The following is a 19664-nucleotide window of genomic DNA, read 5'->3' on the forward strand; positions in this document are numbered from 1 at the left end:
GCCAGAGAAGTGTCAATGTTCCACTGAAAACAATAGCATAATGATTTCCAGAGAAGTGTTAGTGTTCCACTGAAAACAATAGCATAATGATTTCCAGAGAAGTGTTAGTGTTCCACTGAAAACAATAGCATAATGATTTCCAGAGAAGTGTTAGTGTTCCACTGAAAACGATAGCATAATGATCGCCAGAGAAGTCTCACTGTTTCGCTGAAAACAATCGCAAAATGATTACAAGAGAAGTTTCAGTGTTCCACTGAAAACAATAGCAAAACATTACTAATGCCAGTAGACATTTACTACACAGCTGTATTCATTGTTTTGTAGCATCCCATGGAGTACCAGAACTATTACATAACGACTTTTGACATAATTACGAAACAATGGGATACATGTAAAACAATTCAACCAATGAAAAAAATTCACAACGATGTTTATGTTGGTTAGGAGGACACCGAGAGAATGTGGGAGTTAAGGAGTCTTCACTAGGTTTGAATACATTACTTGGCATATCTTCAAGTATGGAAAGGTCATGCCGTGGTTGGATATTCACTTACGAATCATTTGTACAGCTCCTTTGATAAACTTAACACAGTTTTATCTTATTTATTATTTAATATGTTTGGCAACGTAGACTTTGCAACATTCTCCACCGATAGAAAAAAAATCTTTGAAAATTTTATCTATGCAAGAAAATATCGAACAAAGCAGCGTTTACACTTATTAACTATGTATGCAAGGGTGCTCTTGTTACTTACAAAGCCAGTCTATCGCGAGAAGTACTACCGCTTTACCACAGAGAATAAAGCGAGTTTGGCTCAACCTTGAAAGTGACGTGAACATTTAAACAAACAATAATGGAATTATAAAGCGAAAGCATAATCCAATTAAAAGATAAAAAGACCACGAATGACCTATTTAATAACTTCATGAAGCTCAGTATTAATGGGAGTAAGCAAAGTAAATGCTGTTTATTGTAATTAAGGTTTTATCCAAGGTTAAATACACTGTATAAGTGATAAATGACACTCGAACAGCCTTAACGAATCCAGTACAATAAGGGGAGTAATATCAGCTGTATGGATACCATACTATCTCCAATGACTGAATAGTTGAGTTGTTCATAAATCAGGTCATTAGTTTTGAACTTGTTGACAAGCATATACTGGCAAAAGGCAGTAGGGTCCTGTCGACACGAACGCTCCTGCATGTATCTTATGTCAATTGTCAACGAGTTAAGTCTCTCAACAACATTTAATGAAAGATGAACGTTTGCAGTATGAATGATCGTTTTCCTATTAACAAGATAATACATTTGTTATCAGCAGACATCTTAACAAACGAATAGCAATTTTTTAGATACACAATGCTTTTATCAGGTACATAAAAAGAAGTTCAAATCTTTAATTTCTCATTAAAATATTTTACTTCAACAAAAAGTGAGTTTAACATGAGGACATGATTAACGTATAGAAACATGAAATTAATTTTCTTAAATATAATTATGATTTGATGAAATATGAAACCACATTAACACCTCAGCTATATAGCATAATAGCGTGCACGCATCTCACAACATTTGAAAACTCTAGATCATGTAGCTTTAAATTAGAAATAAAAATCTTTAATATTCAACCGTCAAACTTGACACTTGATAAGTGTATTATACTATGAAAGAACGGACCAGTGTAAGTTCCTTTTCCACACACCATAGAAAATACTGTTAGAATCTTGGCACATTTCGTACTCGACCTTTACCTGTGCCAAAGCTAATTATCTGCCTTTAGGGAAATCCGGCTTGGTTTCGGCATGATCGATAGACAAGGACAAAGCATGCACCATATTTCATACACAATTACCAAATTTACCCAAACGTTTCTGAATATTTTATGAAAGCAATTATATTGCTAATTACCACTCATGGCCAACCAAAGTCTATGTTGGTCATTTGATAAAATTTCTTGTTAAACGGTCTGTAGAAGTCTTGCAGTCTCTTGATCACATTCGGATCGACATGCGGATGCTTTCGGCCTTTCGTCCCAACTAAACAGTGAGGGTATTTACTTCCGGTTTTTTGTATACACGGAAATCCTCGGGTGTCATTCATATAGAAATGGCTATCATTTATATATCTTCTCAATCCTAGGAAATCCTGGAGTTTAAACATTTCTTCGCTTGGATTTTTCACCATGTTTTCTCCGTTTACAAAATGAAACTGTTCAAGTGGGAAATAACGAAGCCATTCCTCTAAATGTTTTGCATAGATCCCAATTTTGATGACTGGCCATGACGTATCCACGAGACCCGTATGATTATCCGACAGCGCCATATGTTCGAATGGCTTCATGGAAGCACGTTTACTAGCAACCTGTGTGTAGTCTGAAATGGCTCGGGTCACGGGGTCACGCACGATCAGAACAAGTTTCACGTCACGTGACATATTGAATACTCTTCCCGGCACTTCCTTCGTTACAAAGTATTTAGGTGTCTTTTCAATGGTCATTTGGTCGGCGTTTGTCTCCGGCATTAGGTCTCTGAAAAGTACAAAAACAGAAAAGATTAGACATATTTTTCAGGAAAAAGAAAGATGAAGTTTGAGTTTTGATGTACTCTCGTTGTAACTTTTTTAGATGTTGTAAGTCCACCAAGTTTCTGACTTCGGAATCATGAAAACACTTTAGTTTAAAACTGATCGTGGGACCCACGTTACAACCACGATAACGTTTCTATTACTATTATTTTTCATAACATACCAAAAGGAATAAAGAGAGATGGCTTGCTATTTTGCTTTATTTATTTGTTTTGTATATCAGTTATTATTAATTTGCTATATTTTCAAGAATGATATTGACTAGCTTGATACAAAATATCGTGATCGATGCATTGGCCTTTGAATTTTGATATCTGGCCGAGTGAATTGGCACGGGAGAGTATCATGGTGTCTCGTTTAACAGATAGCATGTTTCAAGTTCAACTCTGTGTTAAAACACATCTGAATGCAGGGACACGATACCAGCTTTAAAAAAGAGAAAATTTAGTGAGGCGAACACTCGGGAATGATGAATTGTGACAGGGGGCAGTAAAATGAAAACAATTTGCTAGGAAACAAAATGAAATATTTCTCAAACCAATTGTTGAAACACCAATAAAGTCCTTATCTAAATCAGCGAAATCAAACTAGACGATGTATCAGAAATGGTAAAAGCAAGGATGTCTCCTTGGACTGAACATATAGAGAACCTGGATATTAACTGACGATAAAACCTTGCTACTGTAACACTGCTGGCTTGATTGTCAGGTGTTTGATTCAAGGCAAAATGTAATTGGAGGTTGTGAGACCTCGCTGATATCAGCCGACGTCCAGGGATGGCTCTGATAAACCCAATACTTCCACATGGAGTAGAAAACATGCTACCGATATTATGTTGCTGTGAAAACGGAAGGAAGATGTCACTTTAATGAGATAATAAACAGTTATTGGAATGTCGTAAAGTATTTGTTTGTCAATTAACATGTATCATTCCTCATATGTAGTTACTAAGACACGAGATAATCTTCGAAAGAAATCATTGATGTTTGACCATACCAGTCGGACTACAAACAGATGTATCGCTGACAAGATATATTTATTCCGCTTTATTATAAATTATCAACTATCATTATTCAAAAGTGGAATATGTGTATTGTATGACATTATTCTAAAGCGTGCACTTAGTGAATGCGCACATGCTCTAAACTGGGAATATGGCATGAATTGTAAAAGAAACACTATATCAAGTAAGTAACTCTATGATAAAACAATGAAAAGATAATTATTATTATCATGACAAACTAGTTACAGTGTAAACGGTAGAACATTGGAATTTAAAGATCCAAGCTGATCGGGGTGTAAACAAATGTTACTAACAATAATAAAATAATCTAAAATGTGTCAAAAATATTGTACCTGCACCACAATAACATATGTGATGATTATCGTCCACTGAGCTTTGTTACACGATGTCTTCAGCGACACTAACAACATGTTGTCCTCTCATTTGTACTGTAATTTGAGGACTGACTATAAAAACACAGTAAAATTAAAAAACAACCTGATGTCACGATAGCATGTGTTATTCTATCTGGGTTAAAACGAGTGATTGACGCGCGAGAAATATCATCTGATTTTGTAACATTGATCACAGTGAATCTCCTTTTAGAACCGTTAATACCGGGAATAAAGTTTCAACATTACACTCTATATTAAATCTACACTTCCATTAAATAACAGGAATTGAGGAATTATCACAACGAGGGACTCTCTTTTATAGCCGTAATTTTGAAAAGTAAATCAACATAACCGTTCTAACAGCTTTAACGTTTTATGCGATTTTAGCATGAGTAATACATATTTGTTAAACTGTCTAGTTTGGTAGCGGTGGTGTGGTTAAGTGCTAATCGCCATACAGACGTGGTGGTGTAGTTGTTTACGGTATCACAGACATATATAAGAGAAAGTACCTCATGGGATTTATCTGATCTCATGATAATATCATTAGTAGTGTATGAATTTTCTCCTAGTTATAACATCCTATTTCTCATTCACTCTGATATATACAAACGATTTATAATATTTCCTCAGGGAGTATTTCTGTGTCCAAATGTTAAATGTCAGAAAGCTGTAACGATGATATATAATATTGCTATTGAGATCAAATTATTTGCTAACAGGATTGATAATAACAATGTCGCCCTCCGTATCAGTACAACAAGTGGAGAAATAAATAATATTGTATACACAAGACCTAGAATGCATTGCTAAACACTCCAAATTAAGAGATATGATTAATCAGATTATATCACCAAGCTAGTTCATCCTTTATTCTCTCGTAGCTCGTACTCGGGACAACTATGTTGTGTAGTTACTAATACATCTAAACAAAACCCCTTGGCAGCCATGAACTGTAAACATGCGATTTACCACTTAAGTCGTTTTCATTATTAGATACATCAGTGTCCAATGTTCGATAATTGTTACTGCGGTTTAGGGGCTTGGACAAGTCTATGTCCGATAATCACAGCGGGTCGATGTGACATTTACCATCTAACACCAGTCTACCAGGAAACAATTCAATTTTTTGCTCAGTGGTAGAGATTTAAATCATGTCAGTTAGAATTTGATTTATCATCGATTCAGAGACATGAACATTTATTCCAAATCAAATTAGGACTTTATTCTGGTGTAGATTTGTCTTAATCCGCTGACAGGTTGAGTGATTAGGTCGGTGTAGTAATCGCTGACATCGATCGTTCACTTATTCTCCACAGTTTGTACATTAACCATCGATTTTTTTCTTAATTCTTCTTCACAGTGAAGCATTCATTCATAAAAAATGAAACACGCGAGGACAAAGAAACGTGGCATTTAGTACGCTCCATCGGCAAATAATCTGCAAATACCTTTCTGTGGAACAGACGCCTCTTTATAAAAGGAACAAAAATCAAAACGTTGTACTCAACTGTATTCCGAACATGAATTGGTAAAATACATAACTACTTCATAGGTGGCTGTCCATGATTGTCGGGTGACCAGCAATAATCAAGGGTATTAGTGACCATTCAGGTGTCAGCACTAACACTAACAGAAAAAGTGCGATAGGACGTCATGTGATGGATCACGTGATTAATGGTAATAGGTCACAGCCATCACCCACCGGTACATGGTACTTGTTTTATCAATATTCGTTATGTCATAAGACAATCGTTATGTCATAAGACAAACTCTAACTGGTATTCCGTCAATTAATGTATTGAAGAGAAGCGTTGTATATAATGTAGTTTAAGACAGATCCAATGTCAAACTGAAGTGAGACAAGACTCATTGTTAAAGAGACAATTCACGTTTTAGTACTCCGTCAAAGTAATTGCAGGAGTGAATTGGTGTTCAGATTGGCAACACAAAATATTTTGATCTACCTTCAATATACAAACTGAGATGCAATTAATAGTAACCTTTATACTTTGGTCAGTAAAGGTATGTAAACGATGCATGGTCACCATGTCGCGTGGATTCAGTCTGTACGTAGTCTTACGAACTAGCAAATGTTTATTATAATAACGTCTAAATAGAGAAATGATTCAACAGTGCTGCGTGAAGAAATGTACTCGATATGTCAGTATAAATACTCAATACTGCCTAAAGTTGCTCTTGGCTCATTTATCTAATAGTAACCGTTCAAAAGAACAAAACGTCGGCCGTTTTTCCTAGACATAATGTGTTGCTTCCACAGCCGATGACCTTTTAACGGAACGCACTTGATTAGAAGAGCATGTCCACGGACAAGCCAGGGCTACTTTCGGCCTGTCGTTCCTGCCGTGTGAAAACCCTCACTGGTTAATAAGATAATGCTACATGCACTAGAATGTTGTGATCTCTAGTATTACAGCCTCAAAAGTGCTTAATTAACGAGGACATAAAAGGGCGAGGGTCTTCTCTGAAGGGATGAGTCTACATCCGCGGGTAATTATGGACCTGGTTTGGTCACGACAATACACTCACTACTCAACTGTGTCGGATGATCGAACTGCCAGGTGCGTGATCAAATCGTTCAATGATTGGTACATCATCTTGTTTGAAATCGCTTTCATCGATATGTACATCGTCTAGAACATTATCATTGTCTTTAAGTTCAAATTCCTTAAATGTTTTATCCACTCATCTACAGGTTGTGTACAGATCTGCCATCTTCTTTTCTAATTACCAGGCAACCTGCTGGTGTACAGGGTCTAAGCTTCGTTAGTTAGCAGGGAAACTCATAGGAGACGAGGAATTATCTATATTGACGAATCTTAACTCTGTTTAATGAGGTTAGGTAAGGCTTTGTAACTAGAAAGATCCGTGATATTGTGAAACAACAGTTTACTTACTGACCGATCAATGCTTAACGTCAACAACAAGCAAATGACTTTCTATAATTACGAGACATTTCATTTTCAACAAGAATATTAAAACATTGATCTTAAATGAACTCACTTCAAGCAATAATATACCACCGCAACATTTAGAGAAAAATAAGATTACTAACATCAAATGCTACACTAGAATATGAGCAAACTATTGAAACGTGCTTCCATTTGTAGTGTCAATACAGTCTAACTAACATCAGCTCTGTTTTTTACACAAAAACTTCATTAAAGACGATGGGTCGGTATCAAATCCAGAAAATACTTGCAACGTCAATACAATTAAGGTAACTGCGTACTCAGATTTTATTAGATATCTGGAATCACTGGTGTAATTATGAACAAGAATATTTCCAGATCAGGGTTTTATGTATTACAATCCCTTAAGAGAGAATAATAGTGACGGATTAAGTCGATATAAATTTCCTCATCAAAGAGCTCACTTAAAAGATGCCTAGTCTCCAATCACAGTCATTACCGTAAGTTACATAACCCAGTTTCACGTATAACGTGTGTGATCGTCATAAACAAGATACCGTGATTGGAACAAGACGTTCAGTGCACTTTAGGTGGGATTACAACCGCAATATCAAAACGACGAGGTTGTTTAGGGTAATAACTCAGTTTATGGACTTTACTGTTCATTCCCTCCAATACAAATAAAGAAATGAATTTTTAATCAGATGAATAGTAAAACACGATCATACTTTACAATGCAACAAAAGAGGAAATTTTCAACCTTTTTATGTAGAATCATTTTTTCTAACTTCAAAACGCTCTTGGTATTACTTAACGTAACCATGTTTGATTTAGAGTTTTCTTATATATTTCCTAATATAACCTGTAGTGTTTGTGATTGGATCAAAATTTAGACGTAAAAAAGTTCACATTCCACGCCTCCTGACTAACTCCCCACTCACTTTCAAACTAAAAACCTTGTTCCCATTAATATGATAAGACAACTGTGACGAGTGAACATTTCAATTGTTTCGTAGGGGACCCATTTTTTTTTTTATTATTGTCATATTTTAATGTCAAGATGTTATTCTGATGGGTCAAGGGACGCAACTCATCTGGACCGGGTAAGTGAAGCTGAGGCCCGAAGTGCCCGGATGTTCTGCCGTCCATGAAATAAATGTTCAGACACTGAATTTCTGCCTCCGTGTTTCAGGTAAGATTTGACTGGTTTAAATGGTTTGTTCACATAGACACCATGGTATTTTGGTGCGTAAGTAATCGTAGAACAGAAACAAAGTAAGTTTTAGAAGATCTGTTGTGGTTTGTCAAATTTGGCCCTTTTCAGTATATCGCGAGTCGAGGCGGCCTCGACCACGTGGTGAAGATTTGGTAAGGAATGGGTATTTGATAATAGTACGATTAGTTGTAATAAAATAACCTATTGGGTAATTGTTCGATAACAGTCATGTAGATATTTATCTGTTTTACAATATTTTTTCCCCATTTGAGCTAATTCATTCTACAACTTAGAAAAGGTAAAGTAGAGTTATTTCCCCTTCCCTCAGAACGTTCGAGTAACGTTGGAAATATGGCTAGAGTTATTGCCCTTGGCTAGTTCCGAGAAATTTAGTTGGTTGCTTGTAGCTATTTGATGATTGGATTTTAGATGTTATCTTGTAAATATTTTAAACAATTATTGTTGTTAACATGTATACATGAGAAGAATAACGTATGAATTTATTATTGAAGTTATTATTGAAAACATTAGGAACATTTGTACTTACTAAATTCACAACATTATTGGAGGTAATAATAAAAGAATATAGAACATATGTAACAATTAATTATCAAGATGACAATGTTACCTCCATCTTATGTTACCTCCATCCTATGTTACCCCTGTCCTATGTTACCCTGTCCTATGTCACCCCTGTCCTATTTTACCCTGTCTTATGTCACCCCTGTCCTATGTTACCCTGTCCTATGTCACCCCTGTCCTATGTTACCCCTGTCCTATGTCACCCCTGTCCTATGTCACCCCTGTCCTATGTTACCCTGTCCTATGTTACCCCTGTCCTATGTTACCCTGTCCTATGTTACCCTTGTCCTATGTTACCCCTGTCCTATGTCACCCCTGTCCTATGTTACCCCTGTCCTATGTCACCCCTGTCCTATGTTACCCCTGTCCTATGTCACCCCTGTCCTATGTCACCCCTGTCCTATGTTACCCCTGTCCTATGTCACCCCTGTCCTATGTTACCCCTGTCCTATGTCACCCCTGTCCTATGTTACCCCTGTCCTATGTTACCCCTGTCCTATGTCACCCCTGTCCTATGTTACCCCTGTCCTATGTTACCCCTGTCCTATGTTACCCTGTCCTATGTACCCCTGTCCTATGTTACCCCTGTCCTATGTACCCCTGTCCTATGTTACCCCTGTCCTATGTTACCCTGTCCTATGTTACCCCTGTCCTATGTTACCCCTGTCCTATGTTACCCCCATCCTATGTTACCCCTGTCCTATGTTACCCCTGTCCTATGTTACCCCTGTCCTATGTCACCCCTGTCCTATGTTACCCCTGTCCTATGTTACCCCTGTCCTATGTCACCCCTGTCCTATGTCACCCCTGTCCTATGTTACCCCTGTCCTATGTCACCCCTGTCCTATGTCACCCCTGTCCTATGTCACCCCTGTCCTATGTCACCCCTGTCCTATGTCACCCCTGTCCTATGTCACCCCTGTCCTATGTCACCCCTGTCCTATGTCACCCCTGTCCTATGTCACCCCTGTCCTATGTCACCCCTGTCCTATGTCACCCCTGTCCTATGTCACCCCTGTCCTATGTTACCCCTGTCCTATGTCACCCCTGTCCTATGTCACCCCTGTCCTATGTTACCCCTGTCCTATGTCACCCTGTCCTATGTTACCCTGTCCTATGTACCCCTGTCCTATGTTACCCTGTCCTATGTACCCCTGTCCTATGTTACCCCTGTCCTATGTTACCCCTGTCCTATGTCACCCCTGTCCTATGTTACCCCTGTCCTATGTTACCCCTGTCCTATGTCACCCCTGTCCTATGTTACCCTTGTCCTGTCATCCCTGTCCTATGTCACCCCTGTCCTATGTTACCCCTGTCCTATGTTACCCCTGTCCTATGTTACCCCTGTCCTATGTCACCCCTGTCCTATGTCACCCCTGTCCTATGTCACCCCTGTCCTATGTCACCCCTGTCCTATGTACCCCTGTCCTAGTTACCCCTGTCCTATGTCCCCCTGTCCTATGTACCCTATGTACCCCTGTCCTATGTACACCCTGTCCTATGTCTATGTACCCCTGTCCTATGTCACCCCTGTCCTATGTACCCTGTCCTATGTACCCTGTCCTATGTTACCCTGTCCTATGTCACCCCTGTCCTATGTTACCCTTTCTGTACCCTGTCCTATTACCCTGTCCTATGTTACCCTGTCCTGTTACCCTGTCCTATGTCTTTACCCCTGTCCTATGTTACCCTGTCCTATGTACTCCCCTGTCCTATGTTACCCTTTCCTGTCCTGTTACCCTTGTCCTATGTTACCCTTGTCCTGTTACCCCTGTCCTATGTTACCCCTGTCCTATGTTACCCCTGTCCTATGTTACCCCTGTCCTATGTTACCCTGTCCTATGTTACCCTGTCCTATGTTACCCTGTCCTATGTTACCCTGTCATGTTTATGTTACCCTGTCCTATGTTACCCTGTCCTATGTTACCCCTGTCCTATGTTACCCCTGTCCTATGTTACCCCTGTTCCTGTACCCTGTCCTATGTTACCCCTGTCCTATGTTACCCTTGTCCTATGTTACCCCTGTCCTATGTTACCCTGTCCTATGTTACCCCTGTCCTATGTTACCCTGTCCTATGTTACCCTTGTCCTGTTACCCTTGTCCTGTTACCCCTGTCCTATGTTACCCCTGTCCTATGTTACCCTGTCCTATGTTACCCTTGTCCTATGTTACCCTTGTCCTATGTTACCCTTGTCCTACCTGTGTTACCCCTGTCCTATGTTACCCCTGTCCTATGTTACCCTGTCCTATGTTACCCTTGTCCAAAGTTACCCTTGTCCTGTTACCCCCATCTTATGTTACCCCTGTCCTATGTTACCCCTATCCTATGTTACCCCTGTCCTATGTCACCCCTGTCCTATGTCACCCCTGTCCTATGTCACCCCTGTCCTATGTCACCCCTGTCCTATGTTACCCTTGTCCTATGTTACCCTTGTCCTGTTACCCCTGTCCTATGTTACCCATGACCTATTGTTACCCCTGTCCTATGTCACCCCTGTCCTATGTTACCCATGACCTATTGTTACCCTTGTCCTATGTTACCCTTGTCCTATGTTACCCTTGTCCTGTTACCCTTGTCCTATGTTACCCATGACCTATTGTTACCCTGTTTTGCTGCTAATAGCCTGTGAACCTGCTTCAGACAGATCTTCATTGTCTTGTAAGGATAATGTTTGTTATATTAGCTATAATATTTGATAGTATGATAGATTTGTGTCCTTAAATGATGAATTCTGTAGTTATCCAATTATTTTTCATTGGGAATCGGATATTACAGTATGGATAGATGGATGCTTTTGGGATGTTACTCGATATGTAACATTTGTAATGTAGAATTAGTATTATGGCACAGTTTGTCCTTGTGTAAAGGAATAGCGATACTTTTGGATGAAGTACAGATTACGCTGTAATGAGATAACTTGTAGTGTTGTATTTTGAAGTTACTTTATTAACGAGTTATGGTTAAAGTTCAATTTTAGTTTATTAATGAGTAAAAGTGAATGTTGTACATGTATAGATATAACCCTAGACATGATAAGCCAGTGATATGTTAACCGAGACATAATAAGCCAGTTATAATTAATGTATGATATTGTTTATTATGATGTTCTGCCGTCCATGAAATAAATGTTCAGACACTGAATTTCTGCCTCCGTGTTTCAGTTCCCCAATATCCTGACCCTGATTTCCCTGAGGAATTGAAATCCCGTCGGCTACACAAAATTGCCCATTTATATTAATTGGACTCAAAATACATTCAGTACTGTTGTACTTGATTGACAAAAATGCACCACTTCTTCTATAACATGTCATACTTATCAGGTCGTCCCACTAACTCTTTCTCTGTACTAAAGCTCTACTTACTCAATGAACTTAACATCCCACTCAATCGGTCTATGAACTATCGCCCCACTCACTCTATGAATTGTCGCCCATTTCACTCATTCTATGGACTATCGCCCCACTCACTCGTTCTATAAATTGTCGCCCATTACACTCGTTCTATGGACTATCGCCCCACTCACTTGTTCTATGCATTGTCGCCCATTTCAATCATTCTATGGACTATCGCCCCACTCACTCGTTCTATGCATTGTCGCCCATTTCAATCATTCTATGGACTATCGTCCCACTCAATCGTTCTATGGAGTATCGCCCACTCACTCGTTCTATGGACTATCGTCCCACTCACTCGTTCTATGGACTATCGCCCCACTCACTCGTTCTATGGACTATCGCCCTACTCGCTCGTTCTATGGATTATCGCCCTCTCACTCGTTTTATGGACTATCGCCCTACTCACTCGTTCTATGGATTATCGCCCCACTCACTCGTTCTATGAATTGTTGCCCATTTCACTCGTTCTATGGACTATCGCCCCACTCAATCGTTCTATGAATTGTCGCCCATTTCACTCGTTCTATGAATTGTTGCCCATTTCACTCGTTCTATGGACTATCGCCCCACTCACTCGTTCTATGCATTGTCGCCCATTTCAATCATTCCATGGACTATCGTCCCACTCAATCGTTCTATGGATTATCGCCCACTCACTCGTTCTATGGACTATCGTCCCACTCACTCGTTCTATGGACTATCGCCCAACTCACTCGTTCTATGGACTATCGCCCTACTCACTCGTTCTATGGATTATCGCCCTACTCACTCGTTCTATGGACTATCGTCCCACTCACTCGTTCTATGGACTATCGCCCCACTCACTCGTTCTATGGACTATCGCCCTACTCAATCGTTCTATGGATTATCGCCCACTCACTCGTTCTATGGACTATCGTCCCACTCACTCGTTCTATGAACTATCGCCCAACTCACTCGTTCTATGGACTATCGCCCTACTCACTCGTTCTATGGATTATCGCCCTACTCACTCGTTCTATGGACTATCGTCCCACTCACTCGTTCTATGGACTATCGCCCCACTCACTCGTTCTATGGACTATCGCCCCACTCACTCGTTCTCTGAATTGTCGGACATTTCACACTCATTCTACGGACTATCGTCCCACTCAATCGTTCTATGGACCATCGCCCTACTCACTCGTTCTATGGACTATCGCCCCACTCACTCGTTCTATGGAGTATCGCCCACTCACTCGTTCTATGGACTATCGCCCTCTCACTCGTTCTATGGACTATCGCCCCACTCACTCGTTCTATGGACTATCGCCCCTCTCAATCGTTCTATGAATTGTCGCCCATTTCACTCATTCTATGGACTATCGTCCCATTCACACGTTCTATGAATTGTCGCCCTTTTCACTCGTTCTATGGAGTATCGCCCCACTCATTCGTTCTATGAATTGTCGCCCATTTCACACTCATTCTATGGACTATCGTCCCATTCAATCGTTCTATGGACCATCGCCCTACTCACTCGTTCTATGGAGTATCGCCCCACTCACTCGTTCTATGGAGTATCGCCCACTCACTCGTTCTATGGAGTATCGCCCTCTCACTCGTTCTATGGACTATCGCCCCACTCACTCGTTCTATGGACTATCGCCCCACTCAATCGTTCTATGGACTATCGCCCCACTCACTCGTTCTATGGAGTATCGCCCCACTCATTCGTTCTATGAATTGTCGCCCATTTCACACTCATTCTATGGACTATCGTCCCACTCAATCGTTCTATGGACCATCGCCCTACTCACTCGTTCTATGGACTATCGCCCCACTCACTCGTTCTATGGAGTATCGCCCACTCACTCGTTCTATGGACTATCGCCCTCTCACTCGTTCTATGGACTATCGCCCCACTCACTCGTTCTATGAACTTTCGCCCCACTCACTCGTTCTATGGACTATCGCCCTACTCACTCGTTCTATGGAGTATCGCCCCACTCACTCGTTCTATGGAGTATCGCCACTCACTCGTTCTATGGACTATCGCCCCACTCACTCGTTCTATGGACTATCGCCCCACTCAATCGTTCTATGGACTATCGCCCCACTCACTCGTTCTATGGAGTATCGCCCCACTCATTCGTTCTATGAATTGTCGCCCATTTCACACTCATTCTATGGACTATCGTCCCACTCAATCGTTCTATGGACCATCGCCCTACTCACTCGTTCTATGGACTATCGCCCCACTCACTCGTTCTATGGAGTATCGCCCACTCACTCGTTCTATGGACTATCGCCCTCTCACTCGTTCTATGGACTATCGCCCCACTCACTCGTTCTATGAACTTTCGCCCCACTCACTCGTTCTATGGACTATCGCCCCACTCACTCGTTCTATGGACTATCGCCCCACTCCCTCGTTCTATGAACTGCCGCCCTACTCATTCGTTCTTTGGGCTTTACAAAAAGACAGAATATCCTGCTGAACATAACACAGGTTACAGTACTTTGTCTATGTGTTGCATCACCAATTGATTTTGTCTTTTGTCACAGAACACTGTGTACTAAATTAATTAACAAAATCTCAAATGAATAAGAAAGTACAACCGAAATAGCTTTTTCTATACCATATCACTTTAATGAACCACCCCATTTCGATCTCAATTATACGACTGATGCCTTACGAAACTACATATCATTTGATGATAAAATGATGAAAGATAGATATATCATCAAATATATTAGAGAACGCGCAGATGCTTAGAAATACATTTTAATTACCCCAAACTGCCATTTGTCGATTTTATCATATCGTACACGTCAGGTACTTCCCTCTAAGCAAGGATATAAAGAGTTTTTCATTGATATATTTTATATGCACGTGTTACATGCCGATGGTATCAACATACCACACCTGCCGCTTCAGGTAGATATTGAACTAGTGCACACCTTTGATAGAATGTCGTCACGCCAGCTTGTGGAATACGGCACCAATACTTGTCCCATAAAATACAACTTTTAAAACAACTCGATGTAGCATCTGGGTCAGTCATATTATCAAAGCCACAACAATTGACAATAACATTTGTTGAAAACAATCATTTAAAAGATAGATAAATTTGAAAATCATGAGAGTAATTTTATATATAGGTATATACACATATTTCATTTTTCTAAGTTATGTATGTTCAGACGCATGGTTTGATGGTTGACTATGCTGTCAATTGATGGTGAGAGTACCACTCTACACCCCACACCCAAGTTTATTAAAATCATTACGCATTAGATACAGATTATTACAGAATATTACTTGATGTGAGGTTAATTTAACCTCATTTACGTATGTACAGAGCTCTAAGTCGCAGCGGGTGGAACGTTTATTGGATCAGCGATGGAGACTACGGTAAAAAATAGCGATAATGGGGGAATGGATCCGTGTGTCAGGAATGGGATATAAAAATGATTTATTTATATAGATCAATAGCAAATCAATAAAACAAGCATATTGTATTACATTTAAAAGGCATTGGGTTGACTTGCTTGTGGAAATAACTAATGTTCTTACAATATCTTATCCAATACACCCGTTTCCTTTTGGATGAAGGTGGCTGTGATAAGCAAACATAATTACGTATATGACAACAAAGAACACGAGTAGGAACACCAGTACAATTAAAACGATTTCCCAAACAATAAAAGCAGTTGTTGAAAACGATTTGGTAGCAATAACTAGATCGACACCAAGAAACAAATGTCCAAACTAAGATTCTTTTGACAGAACCAGGGAATTTATAGATTTGAAGAAAGACATCATTACAAGTTTGATACCGCAATACATCATCTTTGTTACAAAAACGCTTTTCTTTCACAAAACCGAAATGATAACAACGCGCGAATGCACGTACAAGGTCACAGATACAGGATTTCTGACACTACCAAATATGGCTTGGGCGTGTGTTCCCTGGGGCATCTGGTACATAGCAGACGTAGAAGGCTTTGCTTCATTTCACTCCAGATATGAGTGTTACAACTAAAAACATATGTCAGAAGGAAATTCAATTAACTCCTCGTTCATATGTCTGCAATGGCGCCTACAAATATTTGCTACCTTTCACCGAAAGCGGAAAGGAAGCAAAATAATTGAATTTTTCCATCATGTTCGATATTCCGCTGTCTTGAGTAAGGAAACTCTATATTTTTATCCCGAACATGTGACAAGTTCTTTTTGTCTTTTAAATAACCACTATAATAGCATAATTCGATTTCTTGAAAATGGACCAGCGAAAAAGTCCCTTAGACATTTATGCAAATAGCGTCCATGAGGCATGTTGTCGCGGCCAGAGAACCTTTGAGAAATACAAAATGATTGAAGATGCTATGCCTATCACGTTTGTTTGAAAACTTCTAGAACAATTCAGAAGATGATTTGCATACGTCAATATTGGTAGTACTGTTTTGTGAAGCGTTAAGATATTTCAGCTACACTGTCTTCCACGTGTCACCCAGCAAGCCAGACATGACAAAAACGATAGCTCTGGTATTGAATTGAAATATTTGCTGTTAAATAAAACCAGCAAGAACTTCTATACAAATGTTAGAACTGGATGGTTGTGTGAATGGTGTACTGCACGTAGTTGTCGGGCTGTCTAAAATGTGTTTAATATCGAAACAAAGATATTTTCTAAAAGTGACAGATTACATACGAAGCCATTAATGTGTGTGGTGGCACCAGTAGACAAATAACATTATACATCTCAATAACAGCAACCCTTCGCGTTTAATTTGTAATGAGCAAAATGACAACAAATGTGTTATGACACTTCAATACCGACGTGGCACTCGTATGTTAACTTTACCTGTACTGACAATGCCAAACAAGACAAAAAGTGCAGAAGACGCAACACAACAGAATCTTTTTTAAAGAAAATATCTGGATCAGACTGATGTTCGACAATTACTGTACATATTTTGAGGAGACGTATTAGGACAATGCATGCTAACCACTCAGACACCAAATAAGTTAGAAATAGCGCTTCTGAGACTGAACACGTTCTTGTGATAGATTGAGAAGTGACAGAATTTGTTCGGAAGGCTAAAACGCCATACCAACCAACAAAAAAGATGAAACGCCTGTTGCAAGATAACAAATGCACCAAAACAACTAAACAAGAATAGTGGCAAGGGTCTGCAAACCTGGATAAGGAATGATGTTCCTCGCCCAGAAATTTTATGAGGCAAAGGTTTGCCGACTACATGGATAAAAGATGATACTCCTCGCCCAGGACTAATGAGCTTTTACTAGGCACGGGATCGCTATAATGACCGTTGATGAGATTTACAACATTAAGATCGAAAATCAATCAAGTACAGCTTACATGATGACGTATTAGTGACCTATCGATTGTTATATAAAACATAGAGACTGGGTCAATCCTGCTGTGCCCCAAGTAATCCTTTCCCTACTTTAATTAGTTCCCTAACCGTTATCTAGGCTAGCTTGAGATGAGGAAGCTGATTATACCTGTTGTAGTGTATACACATATCAACAAGGAATCTCAAGGATTTAAAGCAACATTGACGGTATCTATGACGTCTTATTCTATTATGACATACGTAATCAATACATGCGACAAATTCTTTTATTTATTCATAAAAATGCTAAACAGTAAGAAGACTATGAGACATGGTTGTTTGAAGATCCTTCTTTTAATGAAAGATATAAAGAAGGCCAGATATGTCATGAATATAATACTGGATCTGCGAATCCCGTGATGTCAAAACCAACTCACTAAATAACGTAAATTATCATCAAATGAAGCTGAGGAGATAAAATCTAAATGGTTTAATAAGTGCTACATTTTTTTGTATATCTGGACAACCGAATGCCATTAGTTATGATATATTCTGCCATAGGTCCAGAAAAAATCGTGTCAAACAACACAATTTCAAATTTTGTCCACTTTTGTTTCAAAAAGAATCATCGATCTTGTTACCTATTTTTTTCAAAAGGAAGTCAAGAACGTCGCCAACCAGAATCCCCTCCACTATTGAATAAACAATTTGGAAACAGCAAATGAGACCTGTCCCCTATTGCTTCACCAAGAACTCTGAGATAGGCGTACTTTAGTGAACGCCACAGTAGCGATATGTGTATTGTTACGATCGTTTGCGGCACTTTGAAGTGTTTGTTGGGATTGATGTTTAAACAGACAATGGCTGGTATTATTGCATCAGAATGAAATAATGTATCCCATCGGGCCATTCACAAAGACAGTACGATTGTACTTTCTAGCGCAACTGATATCAATAAACTCAAATCCAATAATACAGTTACACGTGATAGCATTAATTTCAATATTACATTACTCGGATGGTATACATTCTTTGAACTAAAAGTACAATAATAATTGCAATCCGTTTATTTCTTTGATCTGATTTCAAATTAAAGCCATTATGTATAGGTCGTAAATTCAAATTTGTGAAGTTTTTTGGGTGCTTATTTGGATTAAAATGGATCTCAAACAAACGACAGTCATTGACAACTACAAATCAGTTTTATGCTAACGCTTACAACATCTAGTTAGTTTTGGTGTCATCTCACGATGTTGGGTCATGTATTAGTATCAAATTAAAGGAATGAGGGATAAAATCATTGTTCAATAATTGTGGCATCATGTCAAGTCTTGTCCCCCTTCCATATGTTCGATAGTATATCATTTAAATGTGTTGTAAGATCCCCCACTGATATCACCACGATTTGATATCACCACGATTTGATATCACCACGATTTATCAACCAGATGTAGGCTATCTTACAAAATCTTCTGACCTTCAAAAGCCTTCGAATGTGTAAACCGGAATCGTCTATCACATTCCAACATCGGTGATGAATTCTGATCTTACGTCAAGTGAGTTGGTTATTCTGTATTTGCATAATACAGAGTTATCTGCCCTTGCGGGTAGGTATTGATTGTGACGTCAGGTGTTTGCGAGCGTAACGTCATACATTTCGGAGAAAACGACGTGAATACCTATCTGCAAGGGAGCTAACTCAAAAAAATTTTCGCCGTTTCTAATATGTGTGTGACTTTCTATTTCCTAACAGATGTTTCACCAATAATTAGCACATGATTGTCGTCAAACTTGGGTTAAGAGCCTGAAGCTATAGAATTCCATCTGATTCTAATGTCTTATGGGATAGGCTTGTCGAGCTATGGTAGCAAAGTTTCCTTCTTGTTTTCATGTCACATGAACGAACTGACCTTCGGCGTATGTAAAACATGTGTATGTCTAATTATAAACATTCTCACAAGACAATGAGCAATGGGTATTTGATTAAAGATGGGCTGGTCAGCAAGTGCGAGTTATTTCAATAATGCTAATTGAGACCTTGAGGTGTTCTGTGTGTTTATCACGAGTTTAATTGTGTGTACGTCCGCTAACGGCGCAGTTGTCGCTGCCATTAACATGCACGAGAATTGCACATGTTATTGTTCTAAAGCTTGGTTAGTTTTCAATTAATTCCTTTCAAGAATAACAAAAAATATTTATGCCTCACTGCACTCTATTAACCTGACT

General features: G+C 39.3%; 1 protein-coding gene across 1 annotated transcript in view; it reads right to left on the minus strand.

The window, feature by feature from the left end:
- Positions 1 to 1379: 1379 nt before the first annotated feature.
- The window catches only part of LOC138322738 (heparan sulfate glucosamine 3-O-sulfotransferase 6-like), a 34432-nt gene continuing 16147 nt past the window's right edge, over positions 1380 to 19664 (minus strand). The window contains exon 2 of the mRNA XM_069266819.1: positions 1380 to 2531. Coding sequence (XP_069122920.1) covers positions 1916 to 2531 — 616 coding nt within the window. The 3' untranslated portion in view covers positions 1380 to 1915. The remainder of the gene's footprint in view (positions 2532 to 19664) is intronic.

The sequence above is a fragment of the Argopecten irradians genome, chromosome 5, assembly GCF_041381155.1.
Source record: "Argopecten irradians isolate NY chromosome 5, Ai_NY, whole genome shotgun sequence".
NCBI lineage: Eukaryota > Metazoa > Mollusca > Bivalvia > Pectinida > Pectinidae > Argopecten > Argopecten irradians.